General features: G+C 39.3%; 1 protein-coding gene across 13 annotated transcripts in view; it reads left to right on the top strand.

The window, feature by feature from the left end:
- Positions 1 to 27,263, top strand: part of Cacnb2 (calcium voltage-gated channel auxiliary subunit beta 2) — a 372,470-nt gene that overhangs the window by 336,056 nt on the left and 9,151 nt on the right. For 6 of the 13 annotated variants that reach the window (XM_046423015.2, XM_058572295.1, XM_046423017.2 and 3 more), the window contains 4 exons: positions 4,041 to 4,174; positions 8,074 to 8,154; positions 9,208 to 9,266; positions 26,215 to 26,324. In XM_046423015.2, the coding sequence (XP_046278971.1) occupies positions 4,041 to 4,174; positions 8,074 to 8,154; positions 9,208 to 9,266; positions 26,215 to 26,324 (384 nt within the window). Of the gene's footprint in view, positions 1 to 4,040; positions 4,175 to 4,318; positions 4,339 to 4,793; positions 4,856 to 8,073; positions 8,155 to 9,207; positions 9,267 to 26,214; positions 26,325 to 27,263 lie in introns of all 13 variants that reach the window. The other 7 variants (XM_046423018.2, XM_058572298.1, XM_046423023.2 and 4 more) reach the window with 2 other exon arrangements.

Genomic DNA, 27,263 nt, shown 5'->3' with positions numbered 1-27,263 from the left:
AAGGATTGGCTGCCAGAGTGTTAGAGCAAAATGATCTTGTGTATGTATGATTTCCAAGAAGCTGGAAATGAGAAAAAAATCATAAAGAGAATTATGCATCTAGAGAAAAGTAAGAAACTAGCGGCACTATGACTACAGTGTCTTAAGAACAGGATTCTTCTATTACTAATAATCATACCAAGTTCCTGAATGTGGATAGCTTTTAGAAACCAGAGATTTAGCAAAAACTACAGACTTCTTTTTAAGTGAGCAAATTCTGAGCACAATGAGAAATTAGGATACATATTGATTTCAAAAACGATGAGCTTATAACTTGCAGTAATTCTAAGATGTTCAAAATGAAGTAACAGTGTGGTTAAAATGAAGATTAAACTACTGTAATTATTATGTGAGGCTTGTATCTTCCCTTGATCATTGGGGAGAAGGTCTTCCCTGAATGCACAGAGAAAAGGAACCTAATCCTGTTCCACTCAAATGTGTGAAGCTGCACAGATTTCTACATGGACTCATACATTTCCTATATATGTAAAAGAATGTCTTCAGGATTCCTGAGGACTGCTACTAGGCTCCTAAGATGGAAAAATGCTACGTCACATTGTGATAAAGCCCCTCTTCTGTTGGCCAGTACAGGTCTTTCATTTCCTCTAACCAGACTGTAGCCATCTAATCATTTTAGCCATATAATAAAAACCAGTGCGTGCATTTTGGAGAATAAGTTAGTGTATATGTAAAATAAAATTTCATTTTATAGTCAAATGTTTATCATGACTAAAAATAAGTTCCATGAAGAGTGTGATAAAATAAAGATAACTTTAAACTTCACCAAAATTTTATACAGACACAAGACTTTGGAATAACTTCTCTGAATACCAAGAGAATAAAATACTGTGACTGATTGGCCTGGAGATGTGATCAACTGTGAAATGTATAATAAGCATATCTTCTCTGTGGTAATTTTTACATCAATAGTTCAGTAGATCTAAGGTAAACCTTCAGAAAATTTTAGAGAGAAGTTCCAAGGACAACTGCCCCAATTATCAAGTTTGGATTGGCCTATAATTTCATCTTTTTGTTTCTCAGAGGCCCTATCTATAATTCCCCTCAATCATTGCTAGACCAAGGAAATATAAGCATCTGACTCAAGTAAATACACATGGGTGTTCTCAAGGGGGTGGAAAAGGAAAACTTTCTACTTCACATTTGCATAATGGGGTAGTACGCCACACACCTACATGTATGTAGACACATCACCCTTGATCTCTGCTTACCTTGACCCACGTTCTGAGATAAAACAAAATTTACCTTTCAAAAAATGTTCCCAAGGCTCTGTACATAATTACATACATATATGCATATACATGTATGTACATATACAAACATAAATGCTCTAAGGAGGACTGAAAAAGCTATTTTCAAAGTATTTTTTCCAACTTAATGTTTGCCAAGGTATGGAAATACAGGTCTGAATTTAAAAAGCAGTAACATCTCTCAGTCAAAGAAGAACCATGTGAATCCAACATACTATACAGAACTGTGAAAAAAAGATTCTCTTTTTGATGTGTTCTGAAAGTGACCACGTTCTTGAATTATCAGTGTTATAGAGAAAACACTAATGTTTTAGACTTAAGTTAACTAAAAATCAGAACCAGTAAGTTGGAAAGTTGTCTATTTGGGATGTGGGGCCCCTGTGTTGAAATAAAGATAAATTTTAGTCCTCACTCAGGCTGTGTGTGGGGGTAGCCAAATATCTGAGCAACATCACAACATTTATGCATTTCCACTCGTCCTTTTAGAACAAATTCATCTGATGATCACAGCAGACAGGGTTTAGTGGGCAAAGCATAAGATTCAGTTCATGAACTTTGCCATCCCAGAGTGCTATCAACTTTGACCTCCAACTGGGCACCCTCAGTTTCAGAAAGGCATTCAGAGGGAACTGTCCCTTGATTGGAGCCTTACTAAGCCAAATAAAAGGTGGAAAAAAAGAAAGAGTATGTGGAAATCTATGGCCAGAAGGGAAATGTATTTAATATTGGTTAAGACCTGTTATAGTCTCCTTAGTCCAGAAAGGTACTAACAATGGTCTTCCTTTTTAGGATTCAAGGAAAATTATTCCTCAAGACTTTATTTTTCAGACTCTTCCCAGGATAACCATTCAATAAGCCCCATAATGAAATATACCTATATGAGCAAAGGTTAATCATAGTGTGGTATAAAAGCCAGGGTAGGTTCAAAGCCCTGGGCACATTTTATATTTTCTTGGCACACCACACACTGAACCTTTTAGTTACTCCATATGCATAGACAGTAAAAAGAAAGACATATTTACTAAGTAAATATGTGGAATCAATTTAGTTTATTATTACTTTCCCTTGATAGAAGACCACACCTCATCTATTATGCAAGCCCAAACTGGTATTTGTAACACTGTACAAACAGTGCCAGGTATTCGCTCCATCACAGGTTTTTGACCTTATCAAATGAAATAGAACAATTAAATGAGATCCTAATTTTCAAATGGCTGAATGATCTAAAATCCATAAAAACTAAAAAATTGAAAAATAACATGCCTATCGGATAATGTCCCCTTCTTTGGAAGGTTAAAAGAGGCTATTTTGAGCATCAATTCATCTTGTGTCACAGGAATGTAGATGTGTTGCAACATCAAGCAATCTGTTGTTCCAAATGGTAAATCATTCCTTCAATCTGAATGTACTGTGGTTTCTGTTAGAGGGCTAGCATGTATGACATTGGTGTTTTCCAATGGTAAGTAAATTTTCTTTTCATCTCCCTGATCTAATCTCAACCATAAAGTAATTTTCTAGTGAGCTCAACTCTGTGATACCCTCCTGAATCCTGATACCAAAGACATGACCCCCTTAAAGAAGCAAAAGGAATTGAAAGTGTGTGCCCAGATTGAGAAGGGACCTCAACTGGAGGGCAACATGGTATAGGGACAAGAATGGACTCACTGAGATGGGAGAACTAGGTTCTGAGTCCTGCCCTGCTGAGTTATTAATGTGAACATAAACTCTTGAGTTCAGCTTTTAAATCTTATATCAACGTCGACCCTCTTATTTTTAAGTGCTTCCATAGCTGAAAGAATTCTATCATAATTACATGAGGAAACACTTTTATAAACTCTGAGATTATGCATCCTTCCCCCATTTACTACTTTTTAAGAGTAGTATTTTCATGTTGAACGATTTCAAATGGAAGGATGTCAAGCAACAATCCCAAACCCCCACTTTATAGTGGGAAAGAGCAGTGGCCTATTATCTTAGGTCTTTGTGCCCTCCATTTTGCCTACTGGGTTATATCCAGTGGCTTCATAAGTCACCACAAGCCTTATTGTTTTTACTAGACTGATTTCATTGGGATATCATCAGATCCAGTGTTTTCTAATTAGTCTTTGATCAGGCCTTTCTGAGGGTGCACTTACCATTCATTTTAATCCTGTCCATCCTGAAACCCTCTCTGAATTATTTGCCATGTGTATGATTCCTTTGTGCTGTTTGGATTGAGGATTTTCTATTCTCTCTTTCCCTCAAATGCCTGTTGCAATTGTAGTAAACCTTTTCACATGGCCCCTATTTTCCACAAAATTAGAAATATGAGGCATATCCTGTTAAGTTTTCAATATAGTTGCCTGTTATTTAAAATATGGGTTAAGACACTGTACAAAGTGAAGCAGAATGTTCTGTACTATAGTTTTATATAGTCAATGTGGAGAATATCAACATTATACTTGAAACTACAAATTAAAAACATTTCTCAAAATATTCAAGAGATCTAGCATGGAATAGATTTGCTGAAGCAAACAGATATGATAAGGGTATCTTTCAGTTTTATCAGATTTGATTACATTGCATTCTTAATGTGCTGTACCTTTAAATTTTACATTCTTTGTGTACTGTGTTGAACACTTACGATAGCTCTTTTACAGTGGTTAGTTTATTTGCTTTCATTTTATTTTCTTTATAACCTGTTTTTCCTCTCCTGTCCACCTGATGATTTTTGAATTGTTTGTCTGTATATAGCTATAGACATAGATGCTACTGGCTTAGATGCAGAAGAAAATGATATTCCAGCAAACCACCGCTCCCCTAAGCCCAGTGCAAACAGTGTAACGTCACCCCACTCCAAAGAGAAAAGAATGCCCTTCTTTAAGAAGGTAACATGAACTTCCCAGTTCCCGTTGTCCACCTGCTCAACTGCACTGCGTCACATTTCTAGTCCTGTTGACTGTCTGTGTCCTTTGACAAGCCAATAACATGCATGCTCTGTTATTCTTTGTTTCTTTTCCACGCTGCTGTAGCTAAGCAGAAGCAGAAATCGGTAAGTTTACATTGACATAAGCTGTGTTTATCCTGCCACTGGCATCATTAGCATTAATTCCCACAGTTTTATTAAATACAGTCATTTCTGTCCTAAGAAAAGAACCTATCAACAGCTAATTGAGTCCATGCATTTCAAACCGGCTAAATTCAGTGACCTGTTAAAATACCATTACAGTACTTATCCTTTTTGATGGAATAATATCTACCACCAAGGGAATTTGTTTCAGCATTCAAAGGATGTCCAACACTGACAACTCCATCTAATGCACCTCAATTGTGCATGCTTATTCTGTCTGTCTTTGTTTCTTTCTTTTTTCCAGAAATTTAACTGATAATCAAGCATATTAAAGCAGTTATTAGATACTGATTTATGATATCCAGATACATAGCTTGTACTAAAAAAAGATGATTCAATTTTTAATTTAGTCAGTATTTAAACTTCTAATCCACTAGGTGCAAAATCTGCAGATGAACAAGACCAGTGGAAAACTGCAGGCTTGTTTTGGCGGTTTACTGTGAGTTTTTCCTATTGTCATATATAAATACTCTCCCAATGTTCTTGCCTTCTCCATCAGTCAGATTTCAGCATCTCGCCTGTTGGACAATGGGGCTGGTGGCCATGCATAGAGCCTTTGCCATTGGCCAACCAAGATGCTACGCACTGATGCTGCTTGTCCCCTGACTGGAAATTCCAGGGAATTCCTGAGCTCTCTTTACACCAGATAGCCTGATTCCTTTCAGCATGTTTTGTAGCTTCAAGTATTATTTTTTAAAGGAACACATACCCCCAAATTTCCATTTTTTCCCCTTCATTTATAAGCCACTTTCCAGAAGCTACTCTGCTGTCTTTTAGACTCATATTTCCTAAGGACACCAACCTGACACAAACATGGGAATACTCTCTGCCCCATAGTTTCTCAATACTAAAATCTTTTCCTCTGCAAACAAGTATTTTACTCTGTAGAGGAACCCTAAGTTTATTAACTTATTGTGTCATATACTGAACCCTACACTTAGTTTTTTTTTTTTAATAAATTAAGGATACCTTAAGTAGGGAAGACCTCAGAACTTAAGGCAAAACTTAAAACACCTGGATTTTTGTGTTAATACAGAAAGCCCCGACTTGATATTCATCCACACCAGTGAGCCTATCTCTCTGGTCTTATGATCACAGCTAAAGCTTTCAGCCAAGTGACCAGCAGTGTCCAAAGATTAGGAACTTAGAAAACCATCATTGTAAACCACTCTGGACATCACAGGATAAGAACAGCCACTTAAACCATGATGTTGGTCAAGATAGTGTTTGAAGTTTGCTTACCCTTAAATTTCACAACTTTAAAAAGAGCTTATCACAAATTTTCCACTAAATGATTCAAACAAAATAGGGTAAGCAGGAAAGGGAAGATAAAATAGACATATTTTTGGCCAGGTGTGGTGACACATGCCTGTAATCCCAGCAGCTCGGGAGGCAGAGGCATGAAAATCCCGAGTTCAAAGCCAACCTCAGCAATTTAGCAAGGCACTAAGCAACTCAGTGAGACCCTGCCTCTAATAAAATACAAAATAGGACTAGGGATGTGGCTCAGTGGTTGAGTGCCCCTGAGTTCAATCCCTGGTACCCCTCCCCCCCAAAAAAGGCGTACTTTTTATCAATAGGGAACAAAGTACCAATATTCCATCAAATAAGGTAATTTCTGTAGCTACCTTATTAAGAAGCCAATTGATTACTAGCATGGGAACCCTTTGCTAGTTGGCAGTCACAGATTGGAGGAACAAAAGAGCTATTAAACACTGCGCCACTTTAGACTTAAAGACTTGGAAATAAAATTTTTGGTAGCTGTTATTAAAAATGCATGCAATTTATATTCCTAATTATGATGGTGGGAAAGGTGTTCTTATACTGCATAGTTATAAGGACTTGGCTTCTAAACATTTTCAGTAATATCCCAGGTGGTATAACATAATCATTTAGTAAATATGCTTATGATGCCTTCGGCACTGGTATTCATTCTTCTTATGTTATCAAATCTGTGGTAACTTTCAATGTAGAGCTCAGGAAAAAAAAAAAAAAAGCCTGAGATTCAACAATAAGACTGTTTTCTGTGTTTTAGGTTGCTTTTAGAGTGGTGCTTGTGTGGCATTTGTGCTGTCACTGTATTATGTTTGTCTCTTTTTTTCTGTTCAAAAATGTATCCTACCTTAATTGTGTCTATTAAAATGAATTTTAAGAGCTAGGTAAAATTTTAATCAGTAAAATGTGACAGCACAGTCACAGTAATATTTTTCTTCCCCCGATCATGCTGTCTACAAATATTGGTGAAATCTCAGACAGAAACTATTGAATTTGAAATGCTTTTTAAATCATTCCCACAAGCAACTTAAATTCAAACAAAGTGAGAAAGTTTGTAATAAGCAATTTTAAGCAACAATAAAATGTTTTTCAGTGACAGGCTGATACAAAAATTACATTTGCATATTAGTTTATCAAATTCTTAACATACTTAAAAAGCATTGTTCTTTTGGTACATGTAATTCTTTAAGTATATATATTTTCATGAATATATATACTTAATGGAGAAAGGTACTCCTTAATGGAGAAAGGTACTCCTTATCGGAGAAAGAGTTATGTAGAGAAAAAATTAATAATTAACTTTCCCAGTGTCTAAGGCCATATCTATTGCTCTCCTGCATTTCTTTTTTTATTAAAAAGATTATTTCTGGGTCAATTTAATATTTTCTGTTATTAAAATAATACAATATACAAATACTGTCAAACAAATCAGTCTTAATGTAGGCAAATTAGGTAATATGTAATTATTTTGAAAAAAAAAACTGTATTTGAAGCAAGCTGAAAAATGTTGATAGTTTTAGAAATTACAACAAAATTTAGCTCCTCCCCTGCACTTCCAAAAAAAGAAACAAATTACTGCAGAAAAACATGAATTAGTTATGTAACAAAAACACTACCTAAACTACATTTGAGAAGCATATTAGAAATGCAAGTTGATAATGAATCTTTGGAGGCCACTGAAGCACGGTCGAATGTGATTACACATTAATCATCTTCCTTCTGAGACACAAATCTTACATTTATGTTTTTAAATGCCAACATATAAAAACTAAAAATCCAAAAGCATTATTAACCTGGGAACAGTGCTCATAATTACTGTTTACTGGAATGTACATTCATGCCAACTTAAATGCTCACAATAAAACAGAATTTTTAAGTATTTGGTAGTGATATTCACAATGTTTTGAAATTAGGCTTTATGCAGGTAAGACAAACATCTAGATGCAAAGAAAATAGAATTTTTCTTTTTTCTGTAATTAACATGATCATCTCAACTCTTCAAAAAACTCAAATGCATTTAAAAAGCAATATTAACTTCCAGTCAAGCCTATGGCACCTATTCTGCATGAGGCATGTTTCTGTTTGTTCTACAACTAGTTTTTGTTCAAAAGTGGCACTTTATGCTTTTGGAACTATTATGATAATAGCATTTCTTGGGATGAGCAAGAAAATCTCTGCACTATTCAGTAACGTGAAATTCAGGAAAATAAACCCACCAATCTTTGATTGGGTTTATTTAGAAAAGAGGCAAGTAGAAAAAAATTTAAATGTCTGGAAAACCAGTGCCTCATATTAGAGTTCAGCAAAGTTATTTTACTAGATGCAAAATCCTATGTTTCCCCCTGTCTGTGAAACATCTAAATGCATGTCCTCTCTCTGCAGACAGAGCACACTCCTCCTTATGATGTTGTACCTTCCATGCGGCCAGTGGTCCTAGTAGGCCCCTCTCTGAAGGGTTATGAGGTGAGTAGCAGCCTTCGCCTCTGTAGCACACTTGACCTTCGCATGTTAAACTGCTTTGTGACTCTACCTCCCACTTTTAAACTCTGGAATTTGAACTTAAATAGCCCAGAGCAGCAAAGCATGTTGTTTTTTCAAGTTGTGGTATATGTTGTTTGGTATGTTCTCCTGGCTGTTGCTTCGGATATTTCTGCTAGCTACAGTTTTATCAGTCCAGGAAATCGTATTAAATGGAGAGTAACTGAAACCATTTGCAGTCCAATTTATTGTCACTAAAGCATCAGGATAAATTTGGGGAACTCTTTTGAATTGTCTTTGAATTGGAACTTAGAAACAGAAAAATGTGGTAACCTCACATGCTTCTTTTTCCAAATACAAAGTTAAGGTAATTTTAAGAGTTCATTTTTTCCTTTTTCGTATTTTATTTTTATTAAATTATTTATTTATTCTAATTTGTTACATATGATGGCAGAATGCAATTCATTTTATATTACACATATAGAGCACAATTTTTCAAGTCACTGACTGTACACAAAGTATTTTCATACCATTTGTGTCTTCATTCATGTACTTAGGGGAATGATGTCTAACTCATCCCACCATTATTCCTACCCCCATGTCCCCTCCTTTTCCCTCCCTCCCCTTTGCACTATCTAAAGTTCCTCCATTCTTCCCATGCTGCCCTGCCATCACCATTATGAGTCAGCATCCTCATATCAAAGAAAACATTCAGCCTTTCTTTTTTGGAGATTGGCTTGCTTCACTTAGCATTATGTTCTCCAACTTCATCCATTTACCTGCAAATGCCATGATTTTATTCTCTTTTAATGCTGAGTAATGTTCCATTGTGTGTGTGTGTACACACACACACACACACACATACATACACACACATATACACCAAAGTTTCCCTATCCATTCATCTACTGAAGGGCATCTAGGTTGGTTCCATAATTTAGCTATTGTGAATTGTGCTGCTATAAACATTGATATAGCTGTACAAAATTGTTTTATCAAAGTAGTAATATTTTATCATATTTTATTGATTTCTCACAGGTCACAGATATGATGCAAAAAGCATTGTTTGATTTTTTAAAACACAGATTTGAAGGGAGGTGAGTATTTCAGAATATTGGCCTTTGTGGATTTTTGATTTCATGATAACCAAACAGTAGTGGGACAGGCATATGATCTCAAGGGTAAACTACCCACTAATGCCTATATGATGACAGGAAATAAGTTTTGTTCAAAGTTGAATCATAATCAATAAATATTTGTCATGTTTCCTTTCTACATCTGCAATCCTGGAAAATCTAGTTCCTGTACTTACATCTATAAGCTGAACTTGGCCATGACCTTCAGTTTACGATCAACCAGCTCTCATATCACTGCCCAGACATCATAAATAAATATCCCTTTTCAATTCACTTTCCTACTCTTCCCAGACTTTTTCAGCATCTCTTCTTAAACTTTCTCATGTCAATCTCCTTTTATGAACTTGCATCCTGTATCACTGAGAAAATGGGGGCAAATAGAGGAGAACATCCAGTAGGTCCCATCACACCTATCCCAGCTTGCAAGTCTACCAGAATGTTCTGCTTAGTGTTAAGATATATTCTAGCAATGGCCAACCTGCCTCACAACCACTTGAGCATTAGATTCTATTCAAATCAACTAGATCAAAAACTATCACTCCTTCCCCATTTCTGCATCAGTATTTGCTGTTCCAACGGAAACTCCATCCACATTAAAAAAAAAGCATTTTCTTCTCTCATTTGACTTCACATTCCCCTCCAACTGTCTCACTTTTCTTCATATCTTTATAGCAAGACTCATTAAAAGACTTGTGTATACTGTACTTGCTCTCCTTTTTTCTTTCACTTCTACTCCCAGTTATGCTGTCACCCACACTATTCAACCAGAACTAGTCAAGATCACCAGTGATCTGCACACTGCTAAATCTAGGGGTGAATTCTTACCCCTTATGTTACTTGACCACAAGCAAGAGATGACATGGTAGACCATTTCATCCTCTTTTAAATAGTTTGCTTGGTTTCTGGAACCAGTTTTCTGGTTTTCCTTCTATTGCCCTAGCTGCTCCTTTGTTGATTCTTCCTCGTCGGCTAGACATCTTGGAGAGCCCAAGGCTAAACCCTTTGGACTTTTCTCTCTCCCAAATATATTCACTCCTTTTAAATATCATTTCATTCTTTGCTGATATTTCTCTGAATTCCAGGCACAAATACCAAATTGCCTATTCAGCATCACCACTAAGATGTCTACTGGAATTCTCAAACTTAACCTCCAAACTCCTCAAACCTCCCAGTCTTCCTAACCTGATATAATAATTTCTTCATCTTTTAGTCTCCAAACCCTTCAGCCCCATATCACTGAATTATCCTCAACTGTTCTTTTTTATATCCTCCATCCAAAGGCTGTTGTCTTTATCTTCAAAATACATCTATCTCTAACTACTTCTCACATCTCTTCTACTCTCTATTAGCCTTTTGATCTGAACACCATAATATTTTCCCTAGATTTGTCTCAGTGCTTTTTTTTTTTTTTAATTGCTCCCTTGAAGTCTGCCCCCAGTTCAGCAGCCAGAATGTCCCTGTTAACTGTGGGCTGGAGCTCATCATTCTTCCATTCGTGACTTTTCACTCAGATTGAAAACCAAAGTCCTTTTTGTGGCCTGTATGACCTCTGGGATCTAACCCTGCACACACCCTTTATTTTCATCTTTCACTACACTCCCGCTTGCTCATTCTTCTTCAGCCACTCACTTCCTCACTGCTACGTGACTGTCCCCAGACAGCTCAGATCCATGTACACATCGGTGTATCTGTGCTTTGTAGTTCCCTCTGGTAGGAACACTTATTCCTCAAATATTCTCCTGGTGACATGTGCATATGTGCACACACACACACTCTTTACCTTCTCTGTTTATGTATTTTACCTATATATTGTTATCAGCCTTCTATGACTAGAAAAAACTCCAGGAGGATAAGGATTCTTAAAGTTTTGTGAACTGTGGTGCCTAAAACACTACTTGACATGAACAATGAATGGATTAATGCTGATTCAATGTCTGCTGTGTATTCTGTGCTAAAGAAATGCAGAAATGTTGAAGCTACTGTCTTTATGAAGGACTCATATGAATACCATAAGTTGAAATGTCTAGCAATAAAACAGTACGCTGATAAAGGGGCACCTCAGTGTGTGTAGTACAAGGTACAGGTAGCATAAAGAGAGGAGCAATTAATATAGATTTAGGGATGTTCCCAGATAGGACGGGGTTTTAAATGGACCTAAGATCTTACCAGCTGAACCAGGAGGAGAAGGGCATGTCTAGTAGAGGGTGTTAAGTGTGCAGGTACCAGGGTGTGATGTACTGTATGTGAAGTAAGCCACCTAGAGGTGTTCAAGGACCTATGCAGGGAATGACTAGTAACAAAGCGAGAAGCTGTATCTAGTATGGCACACCAGTAAGCTTGGACTCAATCCATTACCTTTCCTCCTCTTCCCTTCCATTTAATAAAGCCAATGTGTTTATTTTTTTTAAATTGATGCTTTATAATTATACATAATTTGTTCAATCTCATTCCCCAGTACCTTCCTTTTTCCTCCCTCTTTTCCTGATCCACTTGATCTCATCTATTGATTTCTATTTTAATGATGTCTATATAATCTATAATAATATGATTCTATCTATCTATCTATATATATCTATATCTATCTATCTATATATATCTATATCTATCTATCTATATATATATATATATATATATATATATAGAGAGAGAGAGAGAGAGAGAGAGAGAGAGAGAAACTCATTGTAATATGTTTTTACATGGACATAGCATAATTTGGGAATTTCATTCCCCAGGACTTCCCTGTATACTCTCTTCCTCCCTTCCTGTACTCAATATCGAGTCTCCTTCCTATTTGGGGAGCTCTTTTTGTTTTTGCTCCCCCTTCCCTACTTTCCACATATAAAATTCAACCCTTGACTTTTAGTCTGGATTATTTCACTTAGCATGATATTCCCCAGTTCCTTCCTTTTACTAGCAAATCACATAATTTCATTCTTCTTTATGACTGAGTAAAACTCCAGGTGTGGGGTATGTGTTTCATATTTGCTTTGTCCATTAGTCTGTTGATGGATATCTAGGCTTGTTTCTACAACTTGACTGTTATGAATTGAGCTGCTATAAACATTGATATGCATATATCACTACAGTATGCTGATTTTAGTGTTTTGGGATATATATACGAAGAAGTGGGATAGCAGGGTCATATGCTAGTTCTATTCCTAGCCTTTTGGGGAATCTCCATACTGCTTTCCAGAGTGGTTGCACTAATTTGCAGCCCCTCCAACAATATAGAAGTGTATCTTTACCCCACAACCTCACCAGCAATTATTGTTATTTGTGTTCTTGATCATTGCCATTCTAACTGGAGTGATATGAAATATCAGTGTAATTTTGATTTGCATTTCCCTCATTGCTAGGGATGTTGAACATGTTTTCATGTTTGTCAGTTATTTACATTTTTTCTTTTGAGAAGTATATGTTTATTCTTTGGCCTATTTTTGATTGGGTTGTTTGCCTTTTGGTGTTGAGCTCATTACATATTCTGGCTATTAATTCCCCCTTGGAATAGCTGTCAAAGATTTTCTCCATTCTGTAGGTTCTCTTCATGTTCTTTTCTTTTCCTGTGCAGAAGATTTTTCATTTGATGTCATCGCACTTATTTCTGGTTTTTATTCTTGAGCTTATTAAGGAAGTCACTACCTGTGCCAATATGTTAGAATGTTGACCCTATGTTTTCTTCTGGCAGTTATAGTGTTTCTGATCGAATTCCCAGGTCTATGATCTACTTTGAGTTTTTATTCAGGGTGAAAGAATGGGATCTAATTTCATTCTTGTTCATAAGGAAATCCAGTTCCTCCAGCACTATTTGTCTAAAAGTTGATCTTTTCTCCAAGGTTTGTTTTTGACAGCTTTGTTAGGGATCAGATGACTGTGTCCCTGTGGATTTCTCTGCATATTCTAGTCATTGATCCTAATCTGGTTTTATGCCAATATCATGTGCCGCGTCCGGCCAAGGGAGCCGAGTCCGGCGAGGGACGGCGAGGTTAAAAGACACACAGGACACCAAGGTTCTTCATCCAGGAGTCAATAATCTTTATTGCTAACACACCTTTTTTTATACCCCAAGCAGCAGAAGTGGAAAACTACCCAAAAGCAGGAGGGAGGGGGGAGAAATTTAGTTTCAACATCTATTATTGTCAGGTACCAAAACCTCCCTTAACAATAAGTCCATCAGACCAGAAAAGGTCAAGGCATTCCCGTGGGATACATATGTCTCAGACGGACAAGCAGGAACAGAAAAACCGCAAGTTCGCCATGGCCTTGTGAGCTGGCCACACTGGCATGCAGAACAAACTAGTGGAGGTAGGGCTCCAGGGGCCAAGGTGGACCTGTTGCCAACAAGTCCCCCTCTTTTGTTTTTTGCATGCCAGTGGGAATCAAGTAGCCCCTGTCTTAGGTCGTTCACAGCCCTTGCGATGCTTACCCGTCTCTGGGAAGGCCCCGATTCCCTGGCTTAGGTCGCACAGCAAGCGTGAAAGTTGCCCGTCACTGGGTACTACAAGATCAGCTCAAGGTGTTATGACCTATCAAGACATTATTGCGGTAAACACTTAACCGTCTCCACCCACGGGACCCATGACCGTCACCGCCGAATGGCAGATGTGATTGGACCAAGAGATTAGACAGCAAAGATCCTAGTACAGGAAGGCAAGAGGGAGAGGTATGCATAGAGAAAAGATATGGCAGGAGTTCTTCTTTTAAGGAGGACACTCATCTTCGGATAGGTCTGAAGTATATCTCAGAGAGGCGATCATCCATCTTCAAGCGTTGATAGTGAACCTGTATTGGCTTAGAGGCTAAGATATTAATTTGATCCTTAATGAATTGTACTATCTTATTTACAATGCAGGGTCCTATTGCCACTACTAGAAGGAGGCCTAACAATGGTCCCAATAAGGGAAGAAGATAAGGCAAAAATCCATTAAGTCCAGTTCAGAGAGGGTTCTCAAATAATTCCCTCCTCCTTTTTTTTTTAGGTCTTCTTGGAGTTGTTTAATTTTTGTGCGAACTATGCCAGATTTGTTAGCATAAAAACAGCACCTCTCCCCAAGGGCTAAACAAATTCCCCCTTGATTGGCAGTAAGCAAGTCTAAACCCCGCCTGTTCTGAAGAACTACTTCTGCTAGGGAGTCTATCTGGTCTTGTAAGTCTTTAATGGTTCCCGACAGGGTTTGCACATCATCTAGGATGATGTAGGATTGGAACTGTTAAGTAAAGAAAAGGTAGTTTCTAGGATATCTAATGTATTGGCATCTAAATCAGGAAACTGGGATTTGGGCAATATCAAGGGGTGGTATGTAGGCTTAGGGATCTCCGGCTTTAAAAGCTTAATCACCTGAAGGTGTTTGATAGCATCAGTGGGTCCCCCTCCATCAGAGACTCCGATGGGGGCCTGCATGGGCCAGCAGGAAGGTTTACCCACGACGCCCTCACATCCCGCCTCAGTTAACCGAGTCGTGATGCCTTCCCCTCCCCGGTCACCAAGAAAAGGAATATAATTATAAGTGGTCCCCCATTCTCCACGGGTGTTAGTTAGGATGGCCTCAAAATACTGTTTTCCTTGATTATTAACACAAATTGAGGCCGATGTATAACAGGAGATGTGCATTGCCGGGGTGTAATGACAAGTGGCGGAACAGCTTCCAAGAGTCTCGGTCGGATTAGGGACAACAAGTCCGGGCTTATTAACACATACCCATTTTGGTTGCTTAAATCCTCCGATGTTTTCATTGAGTTCAGCCGCCATGTAGGCTACTTTAGTCCCACAATCAATGCTCTGGATATAACCAGAGGGGGCCGAGTGCCGGGGCCCTCCCTTACACTCACAAGGGGCTCCAAAAAGATATTCATGAATATTCCCAGGTGGGGGGTCAAGCCCTCCTTCAGCAAACCTGTCCAGAAGGAATGCCACAAGAGGGGTCCAGCTCATGAGGTGTGTCTCGGCACTCACTTGAAGGGGTGAGAACAACAGCGGCAGGATCAGCCATCTTGGGAACTTCATTTTGTCTTGAATTTTCATTCACCGGTCTGGTGCAGCGCTCCGGGATCCAAATGGGCTTCTCAGTTCCTGGGGGAAAAACACATACAGCTCCCCTCACTCTAGCTAAGAGTGGAGCCGGGGGTTGCCACTTTCCGGTGGATAAATCTTTCCACCTTATTTGAGCATCTTGTACAGTGGGAGGGGAAAAGTGGCGTTGTGCAGCCGTGCGCCCTCCAGTGTCAGTGAGTAAAAAATTTAAAGTAAATAAGGTTATGCTTAGAAGTGCTTGTGGTCCCTGACAATTCCGGTATATCTCCCCCTCTTTTGTTTTTTGTAAATAAGTTTTTAAATGTTGATGGGCTCGTTCCACGATAGCTTGTCCCTGTGGATTATAAGGGATTCCAGTCTTATGATTAATTTCCCATTGGGTGCAAAACCGTTGAACCGCCTGGCTTACATATGCGGGACCATTATCGGTTTTGAGGCATCGTGGGGTGCCCATGGAGGAAAAGGCTTTTAGAAGATGACTGATTACATCCTTAGCCTTCTCTCCAGTATGTAAGGTGGCAAAAATGAAGCCAGAATATGTGTCAGTGGAAACATGTATAAAGGAGAGCTTACCAAAGCTAGGGAAGTGTGTAACATCAGTTTGCCAGACATCATTAGGTTGTAGTCCTCTTGGATTAACCCCAAGGGAAGGAGAATGAATAAATGGTGCACAGGTTGGACATAATGAGACAATCTGTAAAGCTTGGTCTCGTGAACATCCTGTGTGGAAGCGTAAAGACTGTGCATTTAAATGAAATTTGTTATGGAATTGTAAGGCCTTATCATATTTGGTCGTCACACAGGAAAGGCCAACAGCATGAGTAGCAGCGTCTGCTTTTGCGTTGCCCTCTGACAAAGGTCCAGGGAGCCCTGAATGGCTTCGGATGTGGCCAATGTATAAAGGATCTCGTCTAGCCCAAATGAGAAGCTGAACTACCTGTAGTTGTTCTGTGATGGTGGATTGCTTTCCAATATATGATGCTGTTTCTATGACTAGAGCCAGATTGGCTACATACAAGCTGTCAGTATATACATTAAGAGGAATAGAGCTATAGACTTTGAGAGCTATGATTAAAGCTTCAACTTCTGCCTTTTGGGCCGACTGACCTGACACAGGTTGTCGGAGAATTTGAGATCCATCAAAAACGACGGCAAATCCATTTTTGGCCCCATCTGTATATACAGTTTGGGCCTTTGGAATAGGTTCCCTTTTCATAATCTTTGGGAAGATAATGGGACACCTTTTAAAGCCCTCCAAAAGTCTATGTTTAGGGAAGTGATTATCAATCTGACCCTTGAAGCTGCACAGGAAAAGACACCAAAGGTCATGTTCTTGTTGTAACTTGTGTATCATATCTTGAGTGTAAGGTTGAATAAGTATGTCAAAGGTTTTTCCAAACAATGCATCACCCAAATATTTAGCCTTCCAAATTAAGTTAATAACTAGCTCATAAAAGGGAGTCAATACCCGGGGGTTAGAAGCCGGCAAGTGGACCCAATAAATGGGACCCGTTTGCCAGAACACTCCTGTGGGAGTAATTTTAGAAGGTAGAACTATAAATGACAAGGGCAGAGAATAATCTATCTGCGTAATCTGCATGTCCTGCAGAGCCTCTTCTATTAGCCTCAGTGCTCGTAAGGCTTCTGGTGTAGGTACTCTACACGACGTAGGAGAAGGATCTCCTCGCAAGAGGTCATACAGGGGTTTGAGCTCTCCAGTTGGAATATGAAAGGACGGGCGCAGCCACTGTATTTCTCCGAGGAATGTCTGCCACTGATGTAAAGTTTTGAGCTGATTTATCTGGAACTGGGGTCTCTGGGGAAAGATTCCTATGTTATTAATGATGTATCCCAAATAATTGTAAGGGTGTTGAAACTGCACCTTTTCGGGTGCTATGACCAGCCCTGCCCCTTTTAGAAGGGATTGGAGGACTTCATAAGATTGAAGAAGCCTTTCTTTCTTGGGCCCTGCCAGTAAGATGTCATCCATATAATGAATGAGGTAGAGCTGTGGGAACTGCTGTCGAAAGGGTCGCAAAACCTCAGCTACAAAATATTGGCACATTGTAGGACTATTAGTCATCCCTTGAGGTAGGACAGTCCATTCATACCGTTGGTAAGGTTCCCTAAAGTTTGTGGAAGGCAAGGAAAAAGCGAAACGCTTTCGGTCTCGTGGGTCTAAGGGGATAGAGAAGAAACAATCTTTTAAATCTATGACAATAAGATGCCAATCCTTTGGGATCGCAGTAGGAAAGGGTAGCCCTGGTTGTAAGGGTCCCATGGGTTGCATAGTTTTATTAATAGCTCGTAGGTCCTGAAGAAGTCTCCACTTCCCAGACCCCTTTTGTATAACAAAAATAGGGGTATTCCAAGGGGAGGTAGAGGGCACCACATGTCCTAACTTAAGCTGGTCTTGAACTAATAGGGAAGCGGCCTGTAATTTGTCCTTAGTTAGGGGCCACTGTTCTACCCACACAGGGTCATCTGATAACCAAGTAATGGACAGTGGAGGTGGCCGCACTTCAGTGGCCCCTAGGATAAATTTCCCAGTCCTCTCCGGTCTCTTCCCCGCCGGGTAACCTGTTCTGCTGGATCCACGGGTGATATTCTGCCCTCATGTCTCTTTCCTAGTCCCCTTCCAGGGATCCATCCCATGTCTAGCATTGCATCATTAACAAAGTCATTATTTCCTTTCAAAGTCTGGGTAGTGAGAATAGCCCCCATTTGATGAAGCAAGTCCCTCCCCCAAAGGTTCGTGGGGAGTCCAGTCACTACATAGGGCTGGAAATGGCCACTATGTCCTTCACCATCTCTCCATTTTAAAAAGGAGGCACTTCTTTTTGGTCGGGTCTGTCCTATCCCCTGTAATATGGCCGAGGGACTCTGGAGGGGCCAGGCAGGTGGCCATTGTTTTTCAGAAATGACAGAGACATCCGCCCCCGTATCTAGTATTCCCTTGAAAGCCTTGTCCTGTATCTCAATGGTCAGGTTGGGACGCGAATCCAAATGAGCTACCCAAAAGGCCTGGGGAGTTCCAGTGGAGCCAAAGCTGCCGTCGCCCCGGGACCCACGGAGGGCGTGCCCAGGAATGGAAGCTAAGGGTAGCAGCAGCAATTGAGCTATACGCTCCCCGGGGGGAAGAATAACAATTCCTTGGGTAGCTTCTACTACTATTTTTATTTCTCCCTGATAATCAGCATCAACAACCCCCGTAAGAATCTTCAAGCCCCACTGAGTTGCGCTACCTCGTCCCAACACTAGTCCCACCGTCCTCTCTGGCAGGGGTCCAAAAACCCCAGTAGGCAGCGTCTGAGGTCCCATTTGGGGAGTTAATACCGCTCGGGAGGTGGAACTGAGGTCCAGTCCTGCGCTTCCTGGTGTTCCCCTGGGGAGTTCCCAGATAGAAAGGGGTTGGTCAGTGGGAGGCGGCGGAGACGCCCACTCCCTGGGGCACTGTTCTGTCCCTGCACTGCCCCGTACACTTTGGCTTCCGGGGCCCGGGGCGGGCCCCTGCTCCCGTTTCCCGACGGTATTGGGTTACCCTGGATGTCAAATTTTGACCTGCACTCACTGCTCCAATGATTTCCTTTATGACATCGAGGACAAAGTCCAGGCATCCCTCTGCCAGCACCCTCGCTCCTTTCCGGGCAGTTTCTCCTTATATGTCCCTCTTTCCCACACTTAAAACACCCCTTAGAGCGGGTTCCCCTGTTATCAGCTTTTTGCATTCCAGTCTTAAGGGCAGCAGCCAAAACCTGACCAGTAATATGAGGCCCATCTATATCTTTGCATGCTCGAATCATGTCATCTATACTTTTGGCCCGGGAGGACTTAATAGCATTTTGGCAGTAAGTGTTAGCGTTTTCATATGCCAGTTGTCTAATAAGTGGCATAGCCTGTTCCAGATTAGGGAATATTTTTCCAGCAGCCTGCATTAGGCGGGCTATAAAGTCTGAATAAGGTTCAGAGGGTCCTTGAGAGATCTTGGAAATTTTTGCTTCAGTCTTAGAAATGGGCAGGGCTTTCCAGGCATGAACTGCAGCTGAGGCTATTTGAGCATAAACACCTGGGTCGTAATTAATTTGTTGGCCTATGGTGGCATACTGCCCAGTTCCTGTCAACATTTCAGCATTTCGCCGTTGATGGCCCGCATTCAGGTTAATCTGAGCCAGCTCGCGGCACCTTTCATGATATTCACTTTTCCACAATAAGAAATCCCCTCCAGATAACACAGCCCTGCAAAGTTGCTGCCAATCATTAGGTATCAGTTGACTGGCTGAGAAAGACTCGAAGAGGGTCAATGTGAAAGGGGCATGAGGTCCATAATTAATGACCGCCTCCTTAAGCTGTTTTATGTCCTTGAAGGCTAGGGGGACATGGGCTCTGGCCGGCTGTCCATCAGCATCGGCGTTTTCAATCATTGGAAAAACCTGAGCCGCTCTAGAACCCCAGTGGACCCCCGCCCGTCTAGTAGGGGCGTCCTCATTCCAATCAGGATTATAGGGAGGAGGTGCGGCAACTGAGGGGGCCCTAGGCACCCTCACATTTGCCCTTTTAAGGCGATGTTCTAGTTCCTCTATCTCCCTTTCTAATCCCTCCTCTTCCTCAGAGAGAGAACTGAGGTCCTCAGGATCATTTTTGGGCTTAGAAATCTGGAGGCGTTTCCTACCCTCCGAGCCCGAGTCCTCAAGGGACCCTCATCCTTTAAGGATTCTGCCATTTGCTCTTCCTGCACCTGATTAAGGGCCTGTTCACATTCAGCAAGCTGATCCTTGATCTTTACTTTATCTGTTAATAAAGCATCCTTTACCAACCTCCATAAGGAAAAGGTGGCAACTGGGACACTGTCCGAGCCCCGGTCCCTCAATAATTTCTGAAGGTCATGCCTCACCAGGTCCCAGTCACTATTATTAAGAAATCCTCCTGTCAGAAACCAAGGACAAGCCTGGGCAATAATTTCAACGAATTCGGTTGCAGTCTTAGTTTTTATTCCTGTTCCTTGTGTATTTAACAGCTCTTTCAGTTCGTTGGCCAGACGAACCTTCGCTGTTGAGTTACCCATGGTACGTACCCTGTCTCTTTAAATTATCTTTAAACCAATCCTCCCCCTTCTTTCTTAGAAGGTGAGCCCCGTCCGCTTACCCCTGCTTTCCGGATCTCGGTAGGACCTCCAATTGCCGCGTCCGGCCAAGGGAGCCGAGTCCGGCGAGGGACGGCGAGGTTAAAAGACACACAGGACACCAAGGTTCTTCATCCAGGAGTCAATAATCTTTATTGCTAACACACCTTTTTTTATACCCCAAGCAGCAGAAGTGGAAAACTACCCAAAAGCAGGAGGGAGGGGGGAGAAATTTAGTTTCAACATCTATTATTGTCAGGTACCAAAACCTCCCTTAACAATAAGTCCATCAGACCAGAAAAGGTCAAGGCATTCCCGTGGGATACATATGTCTCAGACGGACAAGCAGGAACAGAAAAACCGCAAGTTCGCCATGGCCTTGTGAGCTGGCCACACTGGCATGCAGAACAAACTAGTGGAGGTAGGGCTCCAGGGGCCAAGGTGGACCTGTTGCCAACAATCATGCTATTTGTTACTACAGCTTCGTAGTATAACTTGAGATCAGGTATTGTGATGCCTCTGCAGCCTAAGCAAGTCTTTATTGAGTATGTTCCATGTGCCAAGCATTGTGAAGTGTCAAAGCAGACAAGGACTTTAATTTCATTAAGTTGACTTAGATAGCCTTGAATCAATGGGTAGCATAGTAAAGTTTAAGCCAGCTCCTGTAATATCAAAGACATGATAGGGGTCCAAAATTTAAGAACAGATTATAGGGGACTTGGGAACATGCTGGGACTAGTACATATTGCTCCATTCTAAATAAGATAAATTTGCTGCCTCTTTGCCTCACTCCTTTCTCTGATCCCAACAATATAAGAGACAGTATCAGTCAGTTTTTAGTGTTCTATTAAATTTCTTAATATTTTCTAGACCATACTTATTCCTCCTGTCATTCTAATTTACATTGACCTTTTTTTTGTTTTGTTTTTTAAAGGCAGGGTGTGCTAGGGATTGAAGCCAGGGACTCAAAATGCTAAGAAAGTGCTTTAGCTACATCCTCAGCCATTATATTGGTTTTTGACAGGGAAGGCAAGAGTAGGGAGGGAAATTTTACGGCAGGACAGATATGAGTAAGCGATCAAGCAAAAAAATAAAAGGAATTGAAACTAGTTTTCCTCTTTCTAAATACAAAAAAAAATATATTCTTGTCTACCTACATCAATGCTAATTAGATGTTTATTGCTCCATTTAGTAAGTGCCAGGAAATGGCTTTTGGTTTGACCTGGGACTAGCAGGCACTGGTTAAGTATAAAAGGCATACATCTAATCTGCCTAATTGTTTCTTTATTCTCAGTTCTGTCATTTTTCACAATTTGGAATTGTCTACATGAACATGCACACCTAAAATATTCTGCTAAAATAGAAACTGTACTGTCATGAATATGTTAACTCACTGCCCTTTCCTAAAATGGAATGGAATTTACTGATTTACCACTTCTATGTAACCATACTATGATTTGGATTGGAGGGTGGATTCCAGTCAGGATGCGTATCTCGGACCTGTGTTCTGTGGTATCAGTCATGCAAATTGATTTCATTTAGGAAACAAAGTATCTGAATATTGGATCATCTACTGCTTCTTACCAGAAGTAACTTCCATATGGCTTTACTAATGGACCTGCCTTGGGCCATCTTGAGTCATAGAGCTGGAGTTCACCACCAATTAAAGATCCACAAGGAAGTAACAAAGTCCATAGATAGAATTTCAAAAGCTATAATGTTTTCCCCCATAATGAGACATGCAGAGTAACTCTCTTTGCTTTTGGCAATACAACAGCAGAAAGTAGAAAATCATCAGAAGGTGCCAGCTAAATGTGTATCCATTATATTCTAAAAGGGAAAAAATGGATTATTCCTTTAGGCCCATACGGGAGAAAATAAAGGTTCTAGGTATTTGGGAATTCTTTTTCTGTTCTGAAATCCAGTTAATTTAATTTGTGGGACGCTCTGGAGAGCTGTTGGAATCACTCTTCCGGTTATTAGTGTTTTGTTCATGTGTCAGATCAAATAAGACATGATAAATCATCCTCTTTTTGTTGTGTACAATAGAATAGCCCCTAACCAACTGTGTCATGTCAACAAAACAATCTCCAGATTCACCTTGTAGGACAATGAAAGGTAAATTAACAAAATCATGAACAAACATTTGGGACAAACTGTTTTCTCCACCAGTGAGTTTTAAAATGTCAGCCATCAGTACTGAAGTGTTAGGAATGTGTACTGAATTGCTATAGAGATACTGTATACCAGGGCCAGAATCTTGTGTGAGTAACCTTATTGGAAATCAATAATCCTGGGAAACATTGTATCACTTTTTTTTTTTTTCTGGTGTAAGAAAACATCTTCAAAACTGGTTTGGGTACGTATCAGAATCACCTGAAGCATATTAAAAGAATTCAAGGGGCCATATGCCACCTTTGACTATTTAATATCAAATCTCTGGGGCAGGTTGTGGGCATTCCTAACTATAGAAGTATATATAGTGATTCTGACGTACCATGAGAGTTGAGACTCACTGCTCTAAAATGAACTGTTCCTATGAATTTTGCTATTTAGATCTTCAAGGTCTGCTGCTTGGTTTTTTCATGCCCAAACCATGACTGTTAAGAGCTCAGATAATGGCCTGTCTCATGTAGCATATGCAGATAACCACATAAGCAGGTCAACAGAAACCAGGCTGAGCAGTGTCATGTCTGTTTCCCTAGAATGTCATCATCACAGGGCAGCTGTTTCCCCATGAGTTTGCAGAGCTCTTTCAAGGCTCATAACTAGAGCTCTGGTCATCAGCCGTGCTCAGGTCTCAAACAGTTATAATAATCAAGTGCCTAATACTTCAGGTACTCACTCTTGTTTCTGCTAGGAACTCCCATCCCATAATAATATACCAGGTCATTCCCTCCCTCCCTCAGGTCTCCAACAAATGTCCCCTTACCTGAAAGATCATCTCTGAACATTTAATTAAACCCTTCACAGCATTCCCATCTTCATCCTTACTATTCTGCATTGCCAGTGGCACTTATCATAACCTGACATCAGATATCTGTTTGCTTCTCTCCATTCTCTGCCTCTTCTGTAAGAATGTAAGTTCCATAACAGCACCTAGAATAATGATCGACACATAATTGGTACTCCACAAATATGGATGGAAGTAATGACTATCTTTGCACTATGCAGGTATTCAGAATAAAGGAGTCCTATTACATGCATTACAGCTGAAAATTCCCTTTACATTCCACACCAACCCCCAAGTAAACAGGAATTTTATAATAATCGGTGAGCAATGATTCTTCCTACCTCTAGCCTGATTTCACTTGTGAATGCATTCTGAAATAATAAATTATTTTTTAAATTCATGGGTTTATTATTGGGTTTTGTTGTTGTTTTTCTTGTTCTTGTGGTGCTAGGACTTAAACCCAGGACCTCACACACACTAGGTAAGTACTCTACTGCTGAGCTACAATTCCAGGCTTAGTTGTTGCTTTTTAAATGCTCAAATTTTCATCAAAGCCCCAAAATTTTAAAAATCAAGTAGACTTACAGCAATGAAGATGAATCTCAAATCTGTTAGGTAAAATAAAAGAAGCTCAACTTGAAAAGTTAAATATATGTTTCTATTTATATGATATTCTGGAAAAGTCAAAACCATATGGGGACAGTTAATAGTTTTATGGTTGCCAGAGTGGGACAGGAGGAAGGATTCTCTACAGGGGGGCAGCACAAGGGAACTGTGGAGTCATTAGATAATCCTGTGTGTCATGAATGCACTGATGGACGAAGAATTCTATAAACTGGTACAAACTCATAAAACTGTATACCCGAAATGTCTAAAAAAATCTTTTTTTAATGTCTATTTTTTTAGTTGTAGTTGGACACAATACCTTTATTTTATTTATTTATTTTTATGTGGTGCTGAGAATGGAACTTAGCACTTCGCACATGCTAGGTGAGCACTCTACCACTCATCCACAACCCCAGCCCTAAAACTGTCTATAATCAACCTTCCCATTTAACTGTTGACTTAAATGGTCAGGGCTTTCTGACTAGAATAGCTTTCCTTTAGAATTTTGAAAGCCTTTGCTCCATTAACTTCTGGTTTCCATTGTTGTTCTTAAGAAATACAAAGCACTTCAATTCCTGTCCTGTTTTTCTTCTGGAAACTTTTAGTTTTCTCTTTGTCCCATATATATTGTGAAATTTATAAAATTTAGTGTAGATCTTTTAATCACTACACTAGATGCTTTCAATTTGAAAAATCAGACTGTTAATTCTGGAATTATTTCCTTTTACCTATTCTCTCTCAACTCCTAATCTTTGGAATTTGAACTTCCTGGGCAGTTCTAATTTTCTTAGCTTTCTTCTGTTTTATCTCTTTGGCTTTTTTGTTAAAGATGCCCTTAACTCTGTTTTAAATTTTGCTTCCTACTGTCACTTTTAATTTCTAAAACATCTTCCTTATTTTGTTTTTAAACAACTTTATTCCAGTTTCGTAGATAATAATTCCTTATTAATGGATGACCTTTCTGTTTGTTGTGGCCCCTAATGTAAAATGTTTTCCTAAGATGCCTAGTAAACACTGCTGTCTCAAATTAATTAATTAGAAGTTCTGTGCTGGTAATGGAGTTTGCCGATTTTGTGCTCACCTATAGGACAGTCTTGATGGATAATTTACATAGAAGACGTCCAATATACATTATCTTTATGCCTGTATATATAATATTTTTTTAATTTATTAATGGGCCTTTATTTTATTTGTTTGTTTATTTATATGCGGTGCTGAGACTCAAACACAGTGCCTCACACATGCTAGGCAAGTGCTCTACCACTGAGCCACAACCCCAGCTCACATCTTTATGCCTTTATTATTTGGCAGTTTGCCCAGTCTTCCTTTCTTACACCTCGAGGATATAAACATAAGCCTGGCTACCAAAATTCACTGATCAGTGGCACTCTTTCTGCCTGCGGATACTTTGTGGTCTCATACAAGATAGGAAAAGAACTCTCACCTGGCCACTTTTTGTGGCGAGCTCTAATTCTGAAGCAGATTTTTAAATCAGGCCTGTCAGTAGCTAGTGGTGCAAAACTGATTTTTAAATCAGTCCTACCTTCACCATCCTCTTCAAAGATGTTGTCAGCATTCAATTTTGTTTCATAGCTTTTTCTCCTTCCAACTTGAACACTCATTGAATACTTTTTTGGAATATATCATTTACTAGTTCCACTTCCAGATCTTTTTGCTCATTTCTACCCTATCTAAAATGAACCTACCTCAATTCACTCACTGTAACAATACGTTATATGTTCTCTTCACAATAATCATCATAATCTTTCATTGCTTTATTCTTCATCTCTGCCACTAGAAGGAAGATCAGATTTGCCTTGATCTTATTTATTTTTCATGATTACATATTGTGCAGGGCCTAAGAATATAGGCTCAGAAGTCTGGGTTTAAATCTGTATATTTAGTAAATACACACTAAACTTCTCTCCTAAAAATTTTTGGAATAATTTAATCAGAAAATTCATGTAAAGTGTTTAGTACATATCTAGCACTTGTAAACAACCAATAAATGTTAAGTGAGGCAAGTACAGGATAAGCAAAAAGGTACAATGAAGTATCCTAACATATGGTTGGAAAATAGTTATATATAATAGTTATATAAAAATTATATATATTTCATTCTTGGGAAGATTGGGCAAATATTTCAATTCCCTTTTGTAAGATTAACAACCTTAGGCTCTTTTGTTACTTTTTTCTCCAACAGGATATCTATCACAAGGGTCACTGCTGACATCTCCCTTGCCAAACGCTCAGTATTAAACAATCCCAGTAAGCATGCAATAATAGAAAGATCCAACACAAGATCAAGCTTAGGTAAGTCTGCAATACTGATGAGCTGAAGCTATGTGAACATTGCTTTCCTAAGAATGACAATGAAGAGATCTAGCCAGATGATGATTCCATGTACTCTACAAACAAAGGGGCATATGTTGTCAGTAGCTAGTGGTACAATCTTGATTTTATTGTGTGGAAAGATTTTTTATATTTCAAGTTAAAAATTCCACGTGCTGTCAGTACTGATGTTTTGGTTGTGGTTTGTTTTCACTAATAGGAGCTGAGAATTTGAATTATCAATAATGAAATCACATTCAGAATAATGTAATTTGTGTACGTGGTGAGAATGAGGAAGTAAATTCAGGGCTATTCTCCATTGACACCAATATCGTTTATTTGTAAAAATAGTATAGGAGTTTTGGTTAATTTGTTTACAGAGTAGTGTCTGAAAATTGCTTATTAACCTATACTGGTTAAATTCAGACCCTTCCCAACTATTTCATCTCTTTGAAACATATGCTTAATCACTGATACACATTTAACTGGATTGTGAGGTTTATATTTTTATAAAGTAAATTTTCCAAGGGTTATGTGAGATACTTAACCTTTAGATAGTTCTTTTTCATTTATATATTAAATACACAAATCCTTTGGGATGCAAGCTTTTAACAGAGAAGTTTTTAGTTTACTCTGATGTAAGATTATGTAAGTAGAAAAACTACTAGAAATCAAAGGTTAGTTATGGTACTTTATAAAACTGTTTTATCCCTTATCAAACAATTCTTCACCAATGAATCCTTATCTGTCAACTACTCTCATTATTGGCTGCTCACAGGAATTGTTATAAAATGATCATTTTCATAGATTCAACTGATAGCTAACTAATTAGACTTACTATTGAATTAATGAGATGCATTTAGATTATCATTGCTTTCTAAAGCTATTGTGTATACATTATTTTTAAATGGTATCTAACCA

This window comes from Marmota monax, unplaced genomic scaffold (genome assembly GCF_021218885.2).
Source record: "Marmota monax isolate L192 unplaced genomic scaffold, Marmota_monax_Labrador192_F-V1.1 WCK01_AAM20220418_F8-fsc00098, whole genome shotgun sequence".
NCBI classification, from domain to species: Eukaryota; Metazoa; Chordata; class Mammalia; order Rodentia; family Sciuridae; genus Marmota; species Marmota monax.
This window is presented reverse-complemented; position numbering and strand designations above follow the sequence as displayed.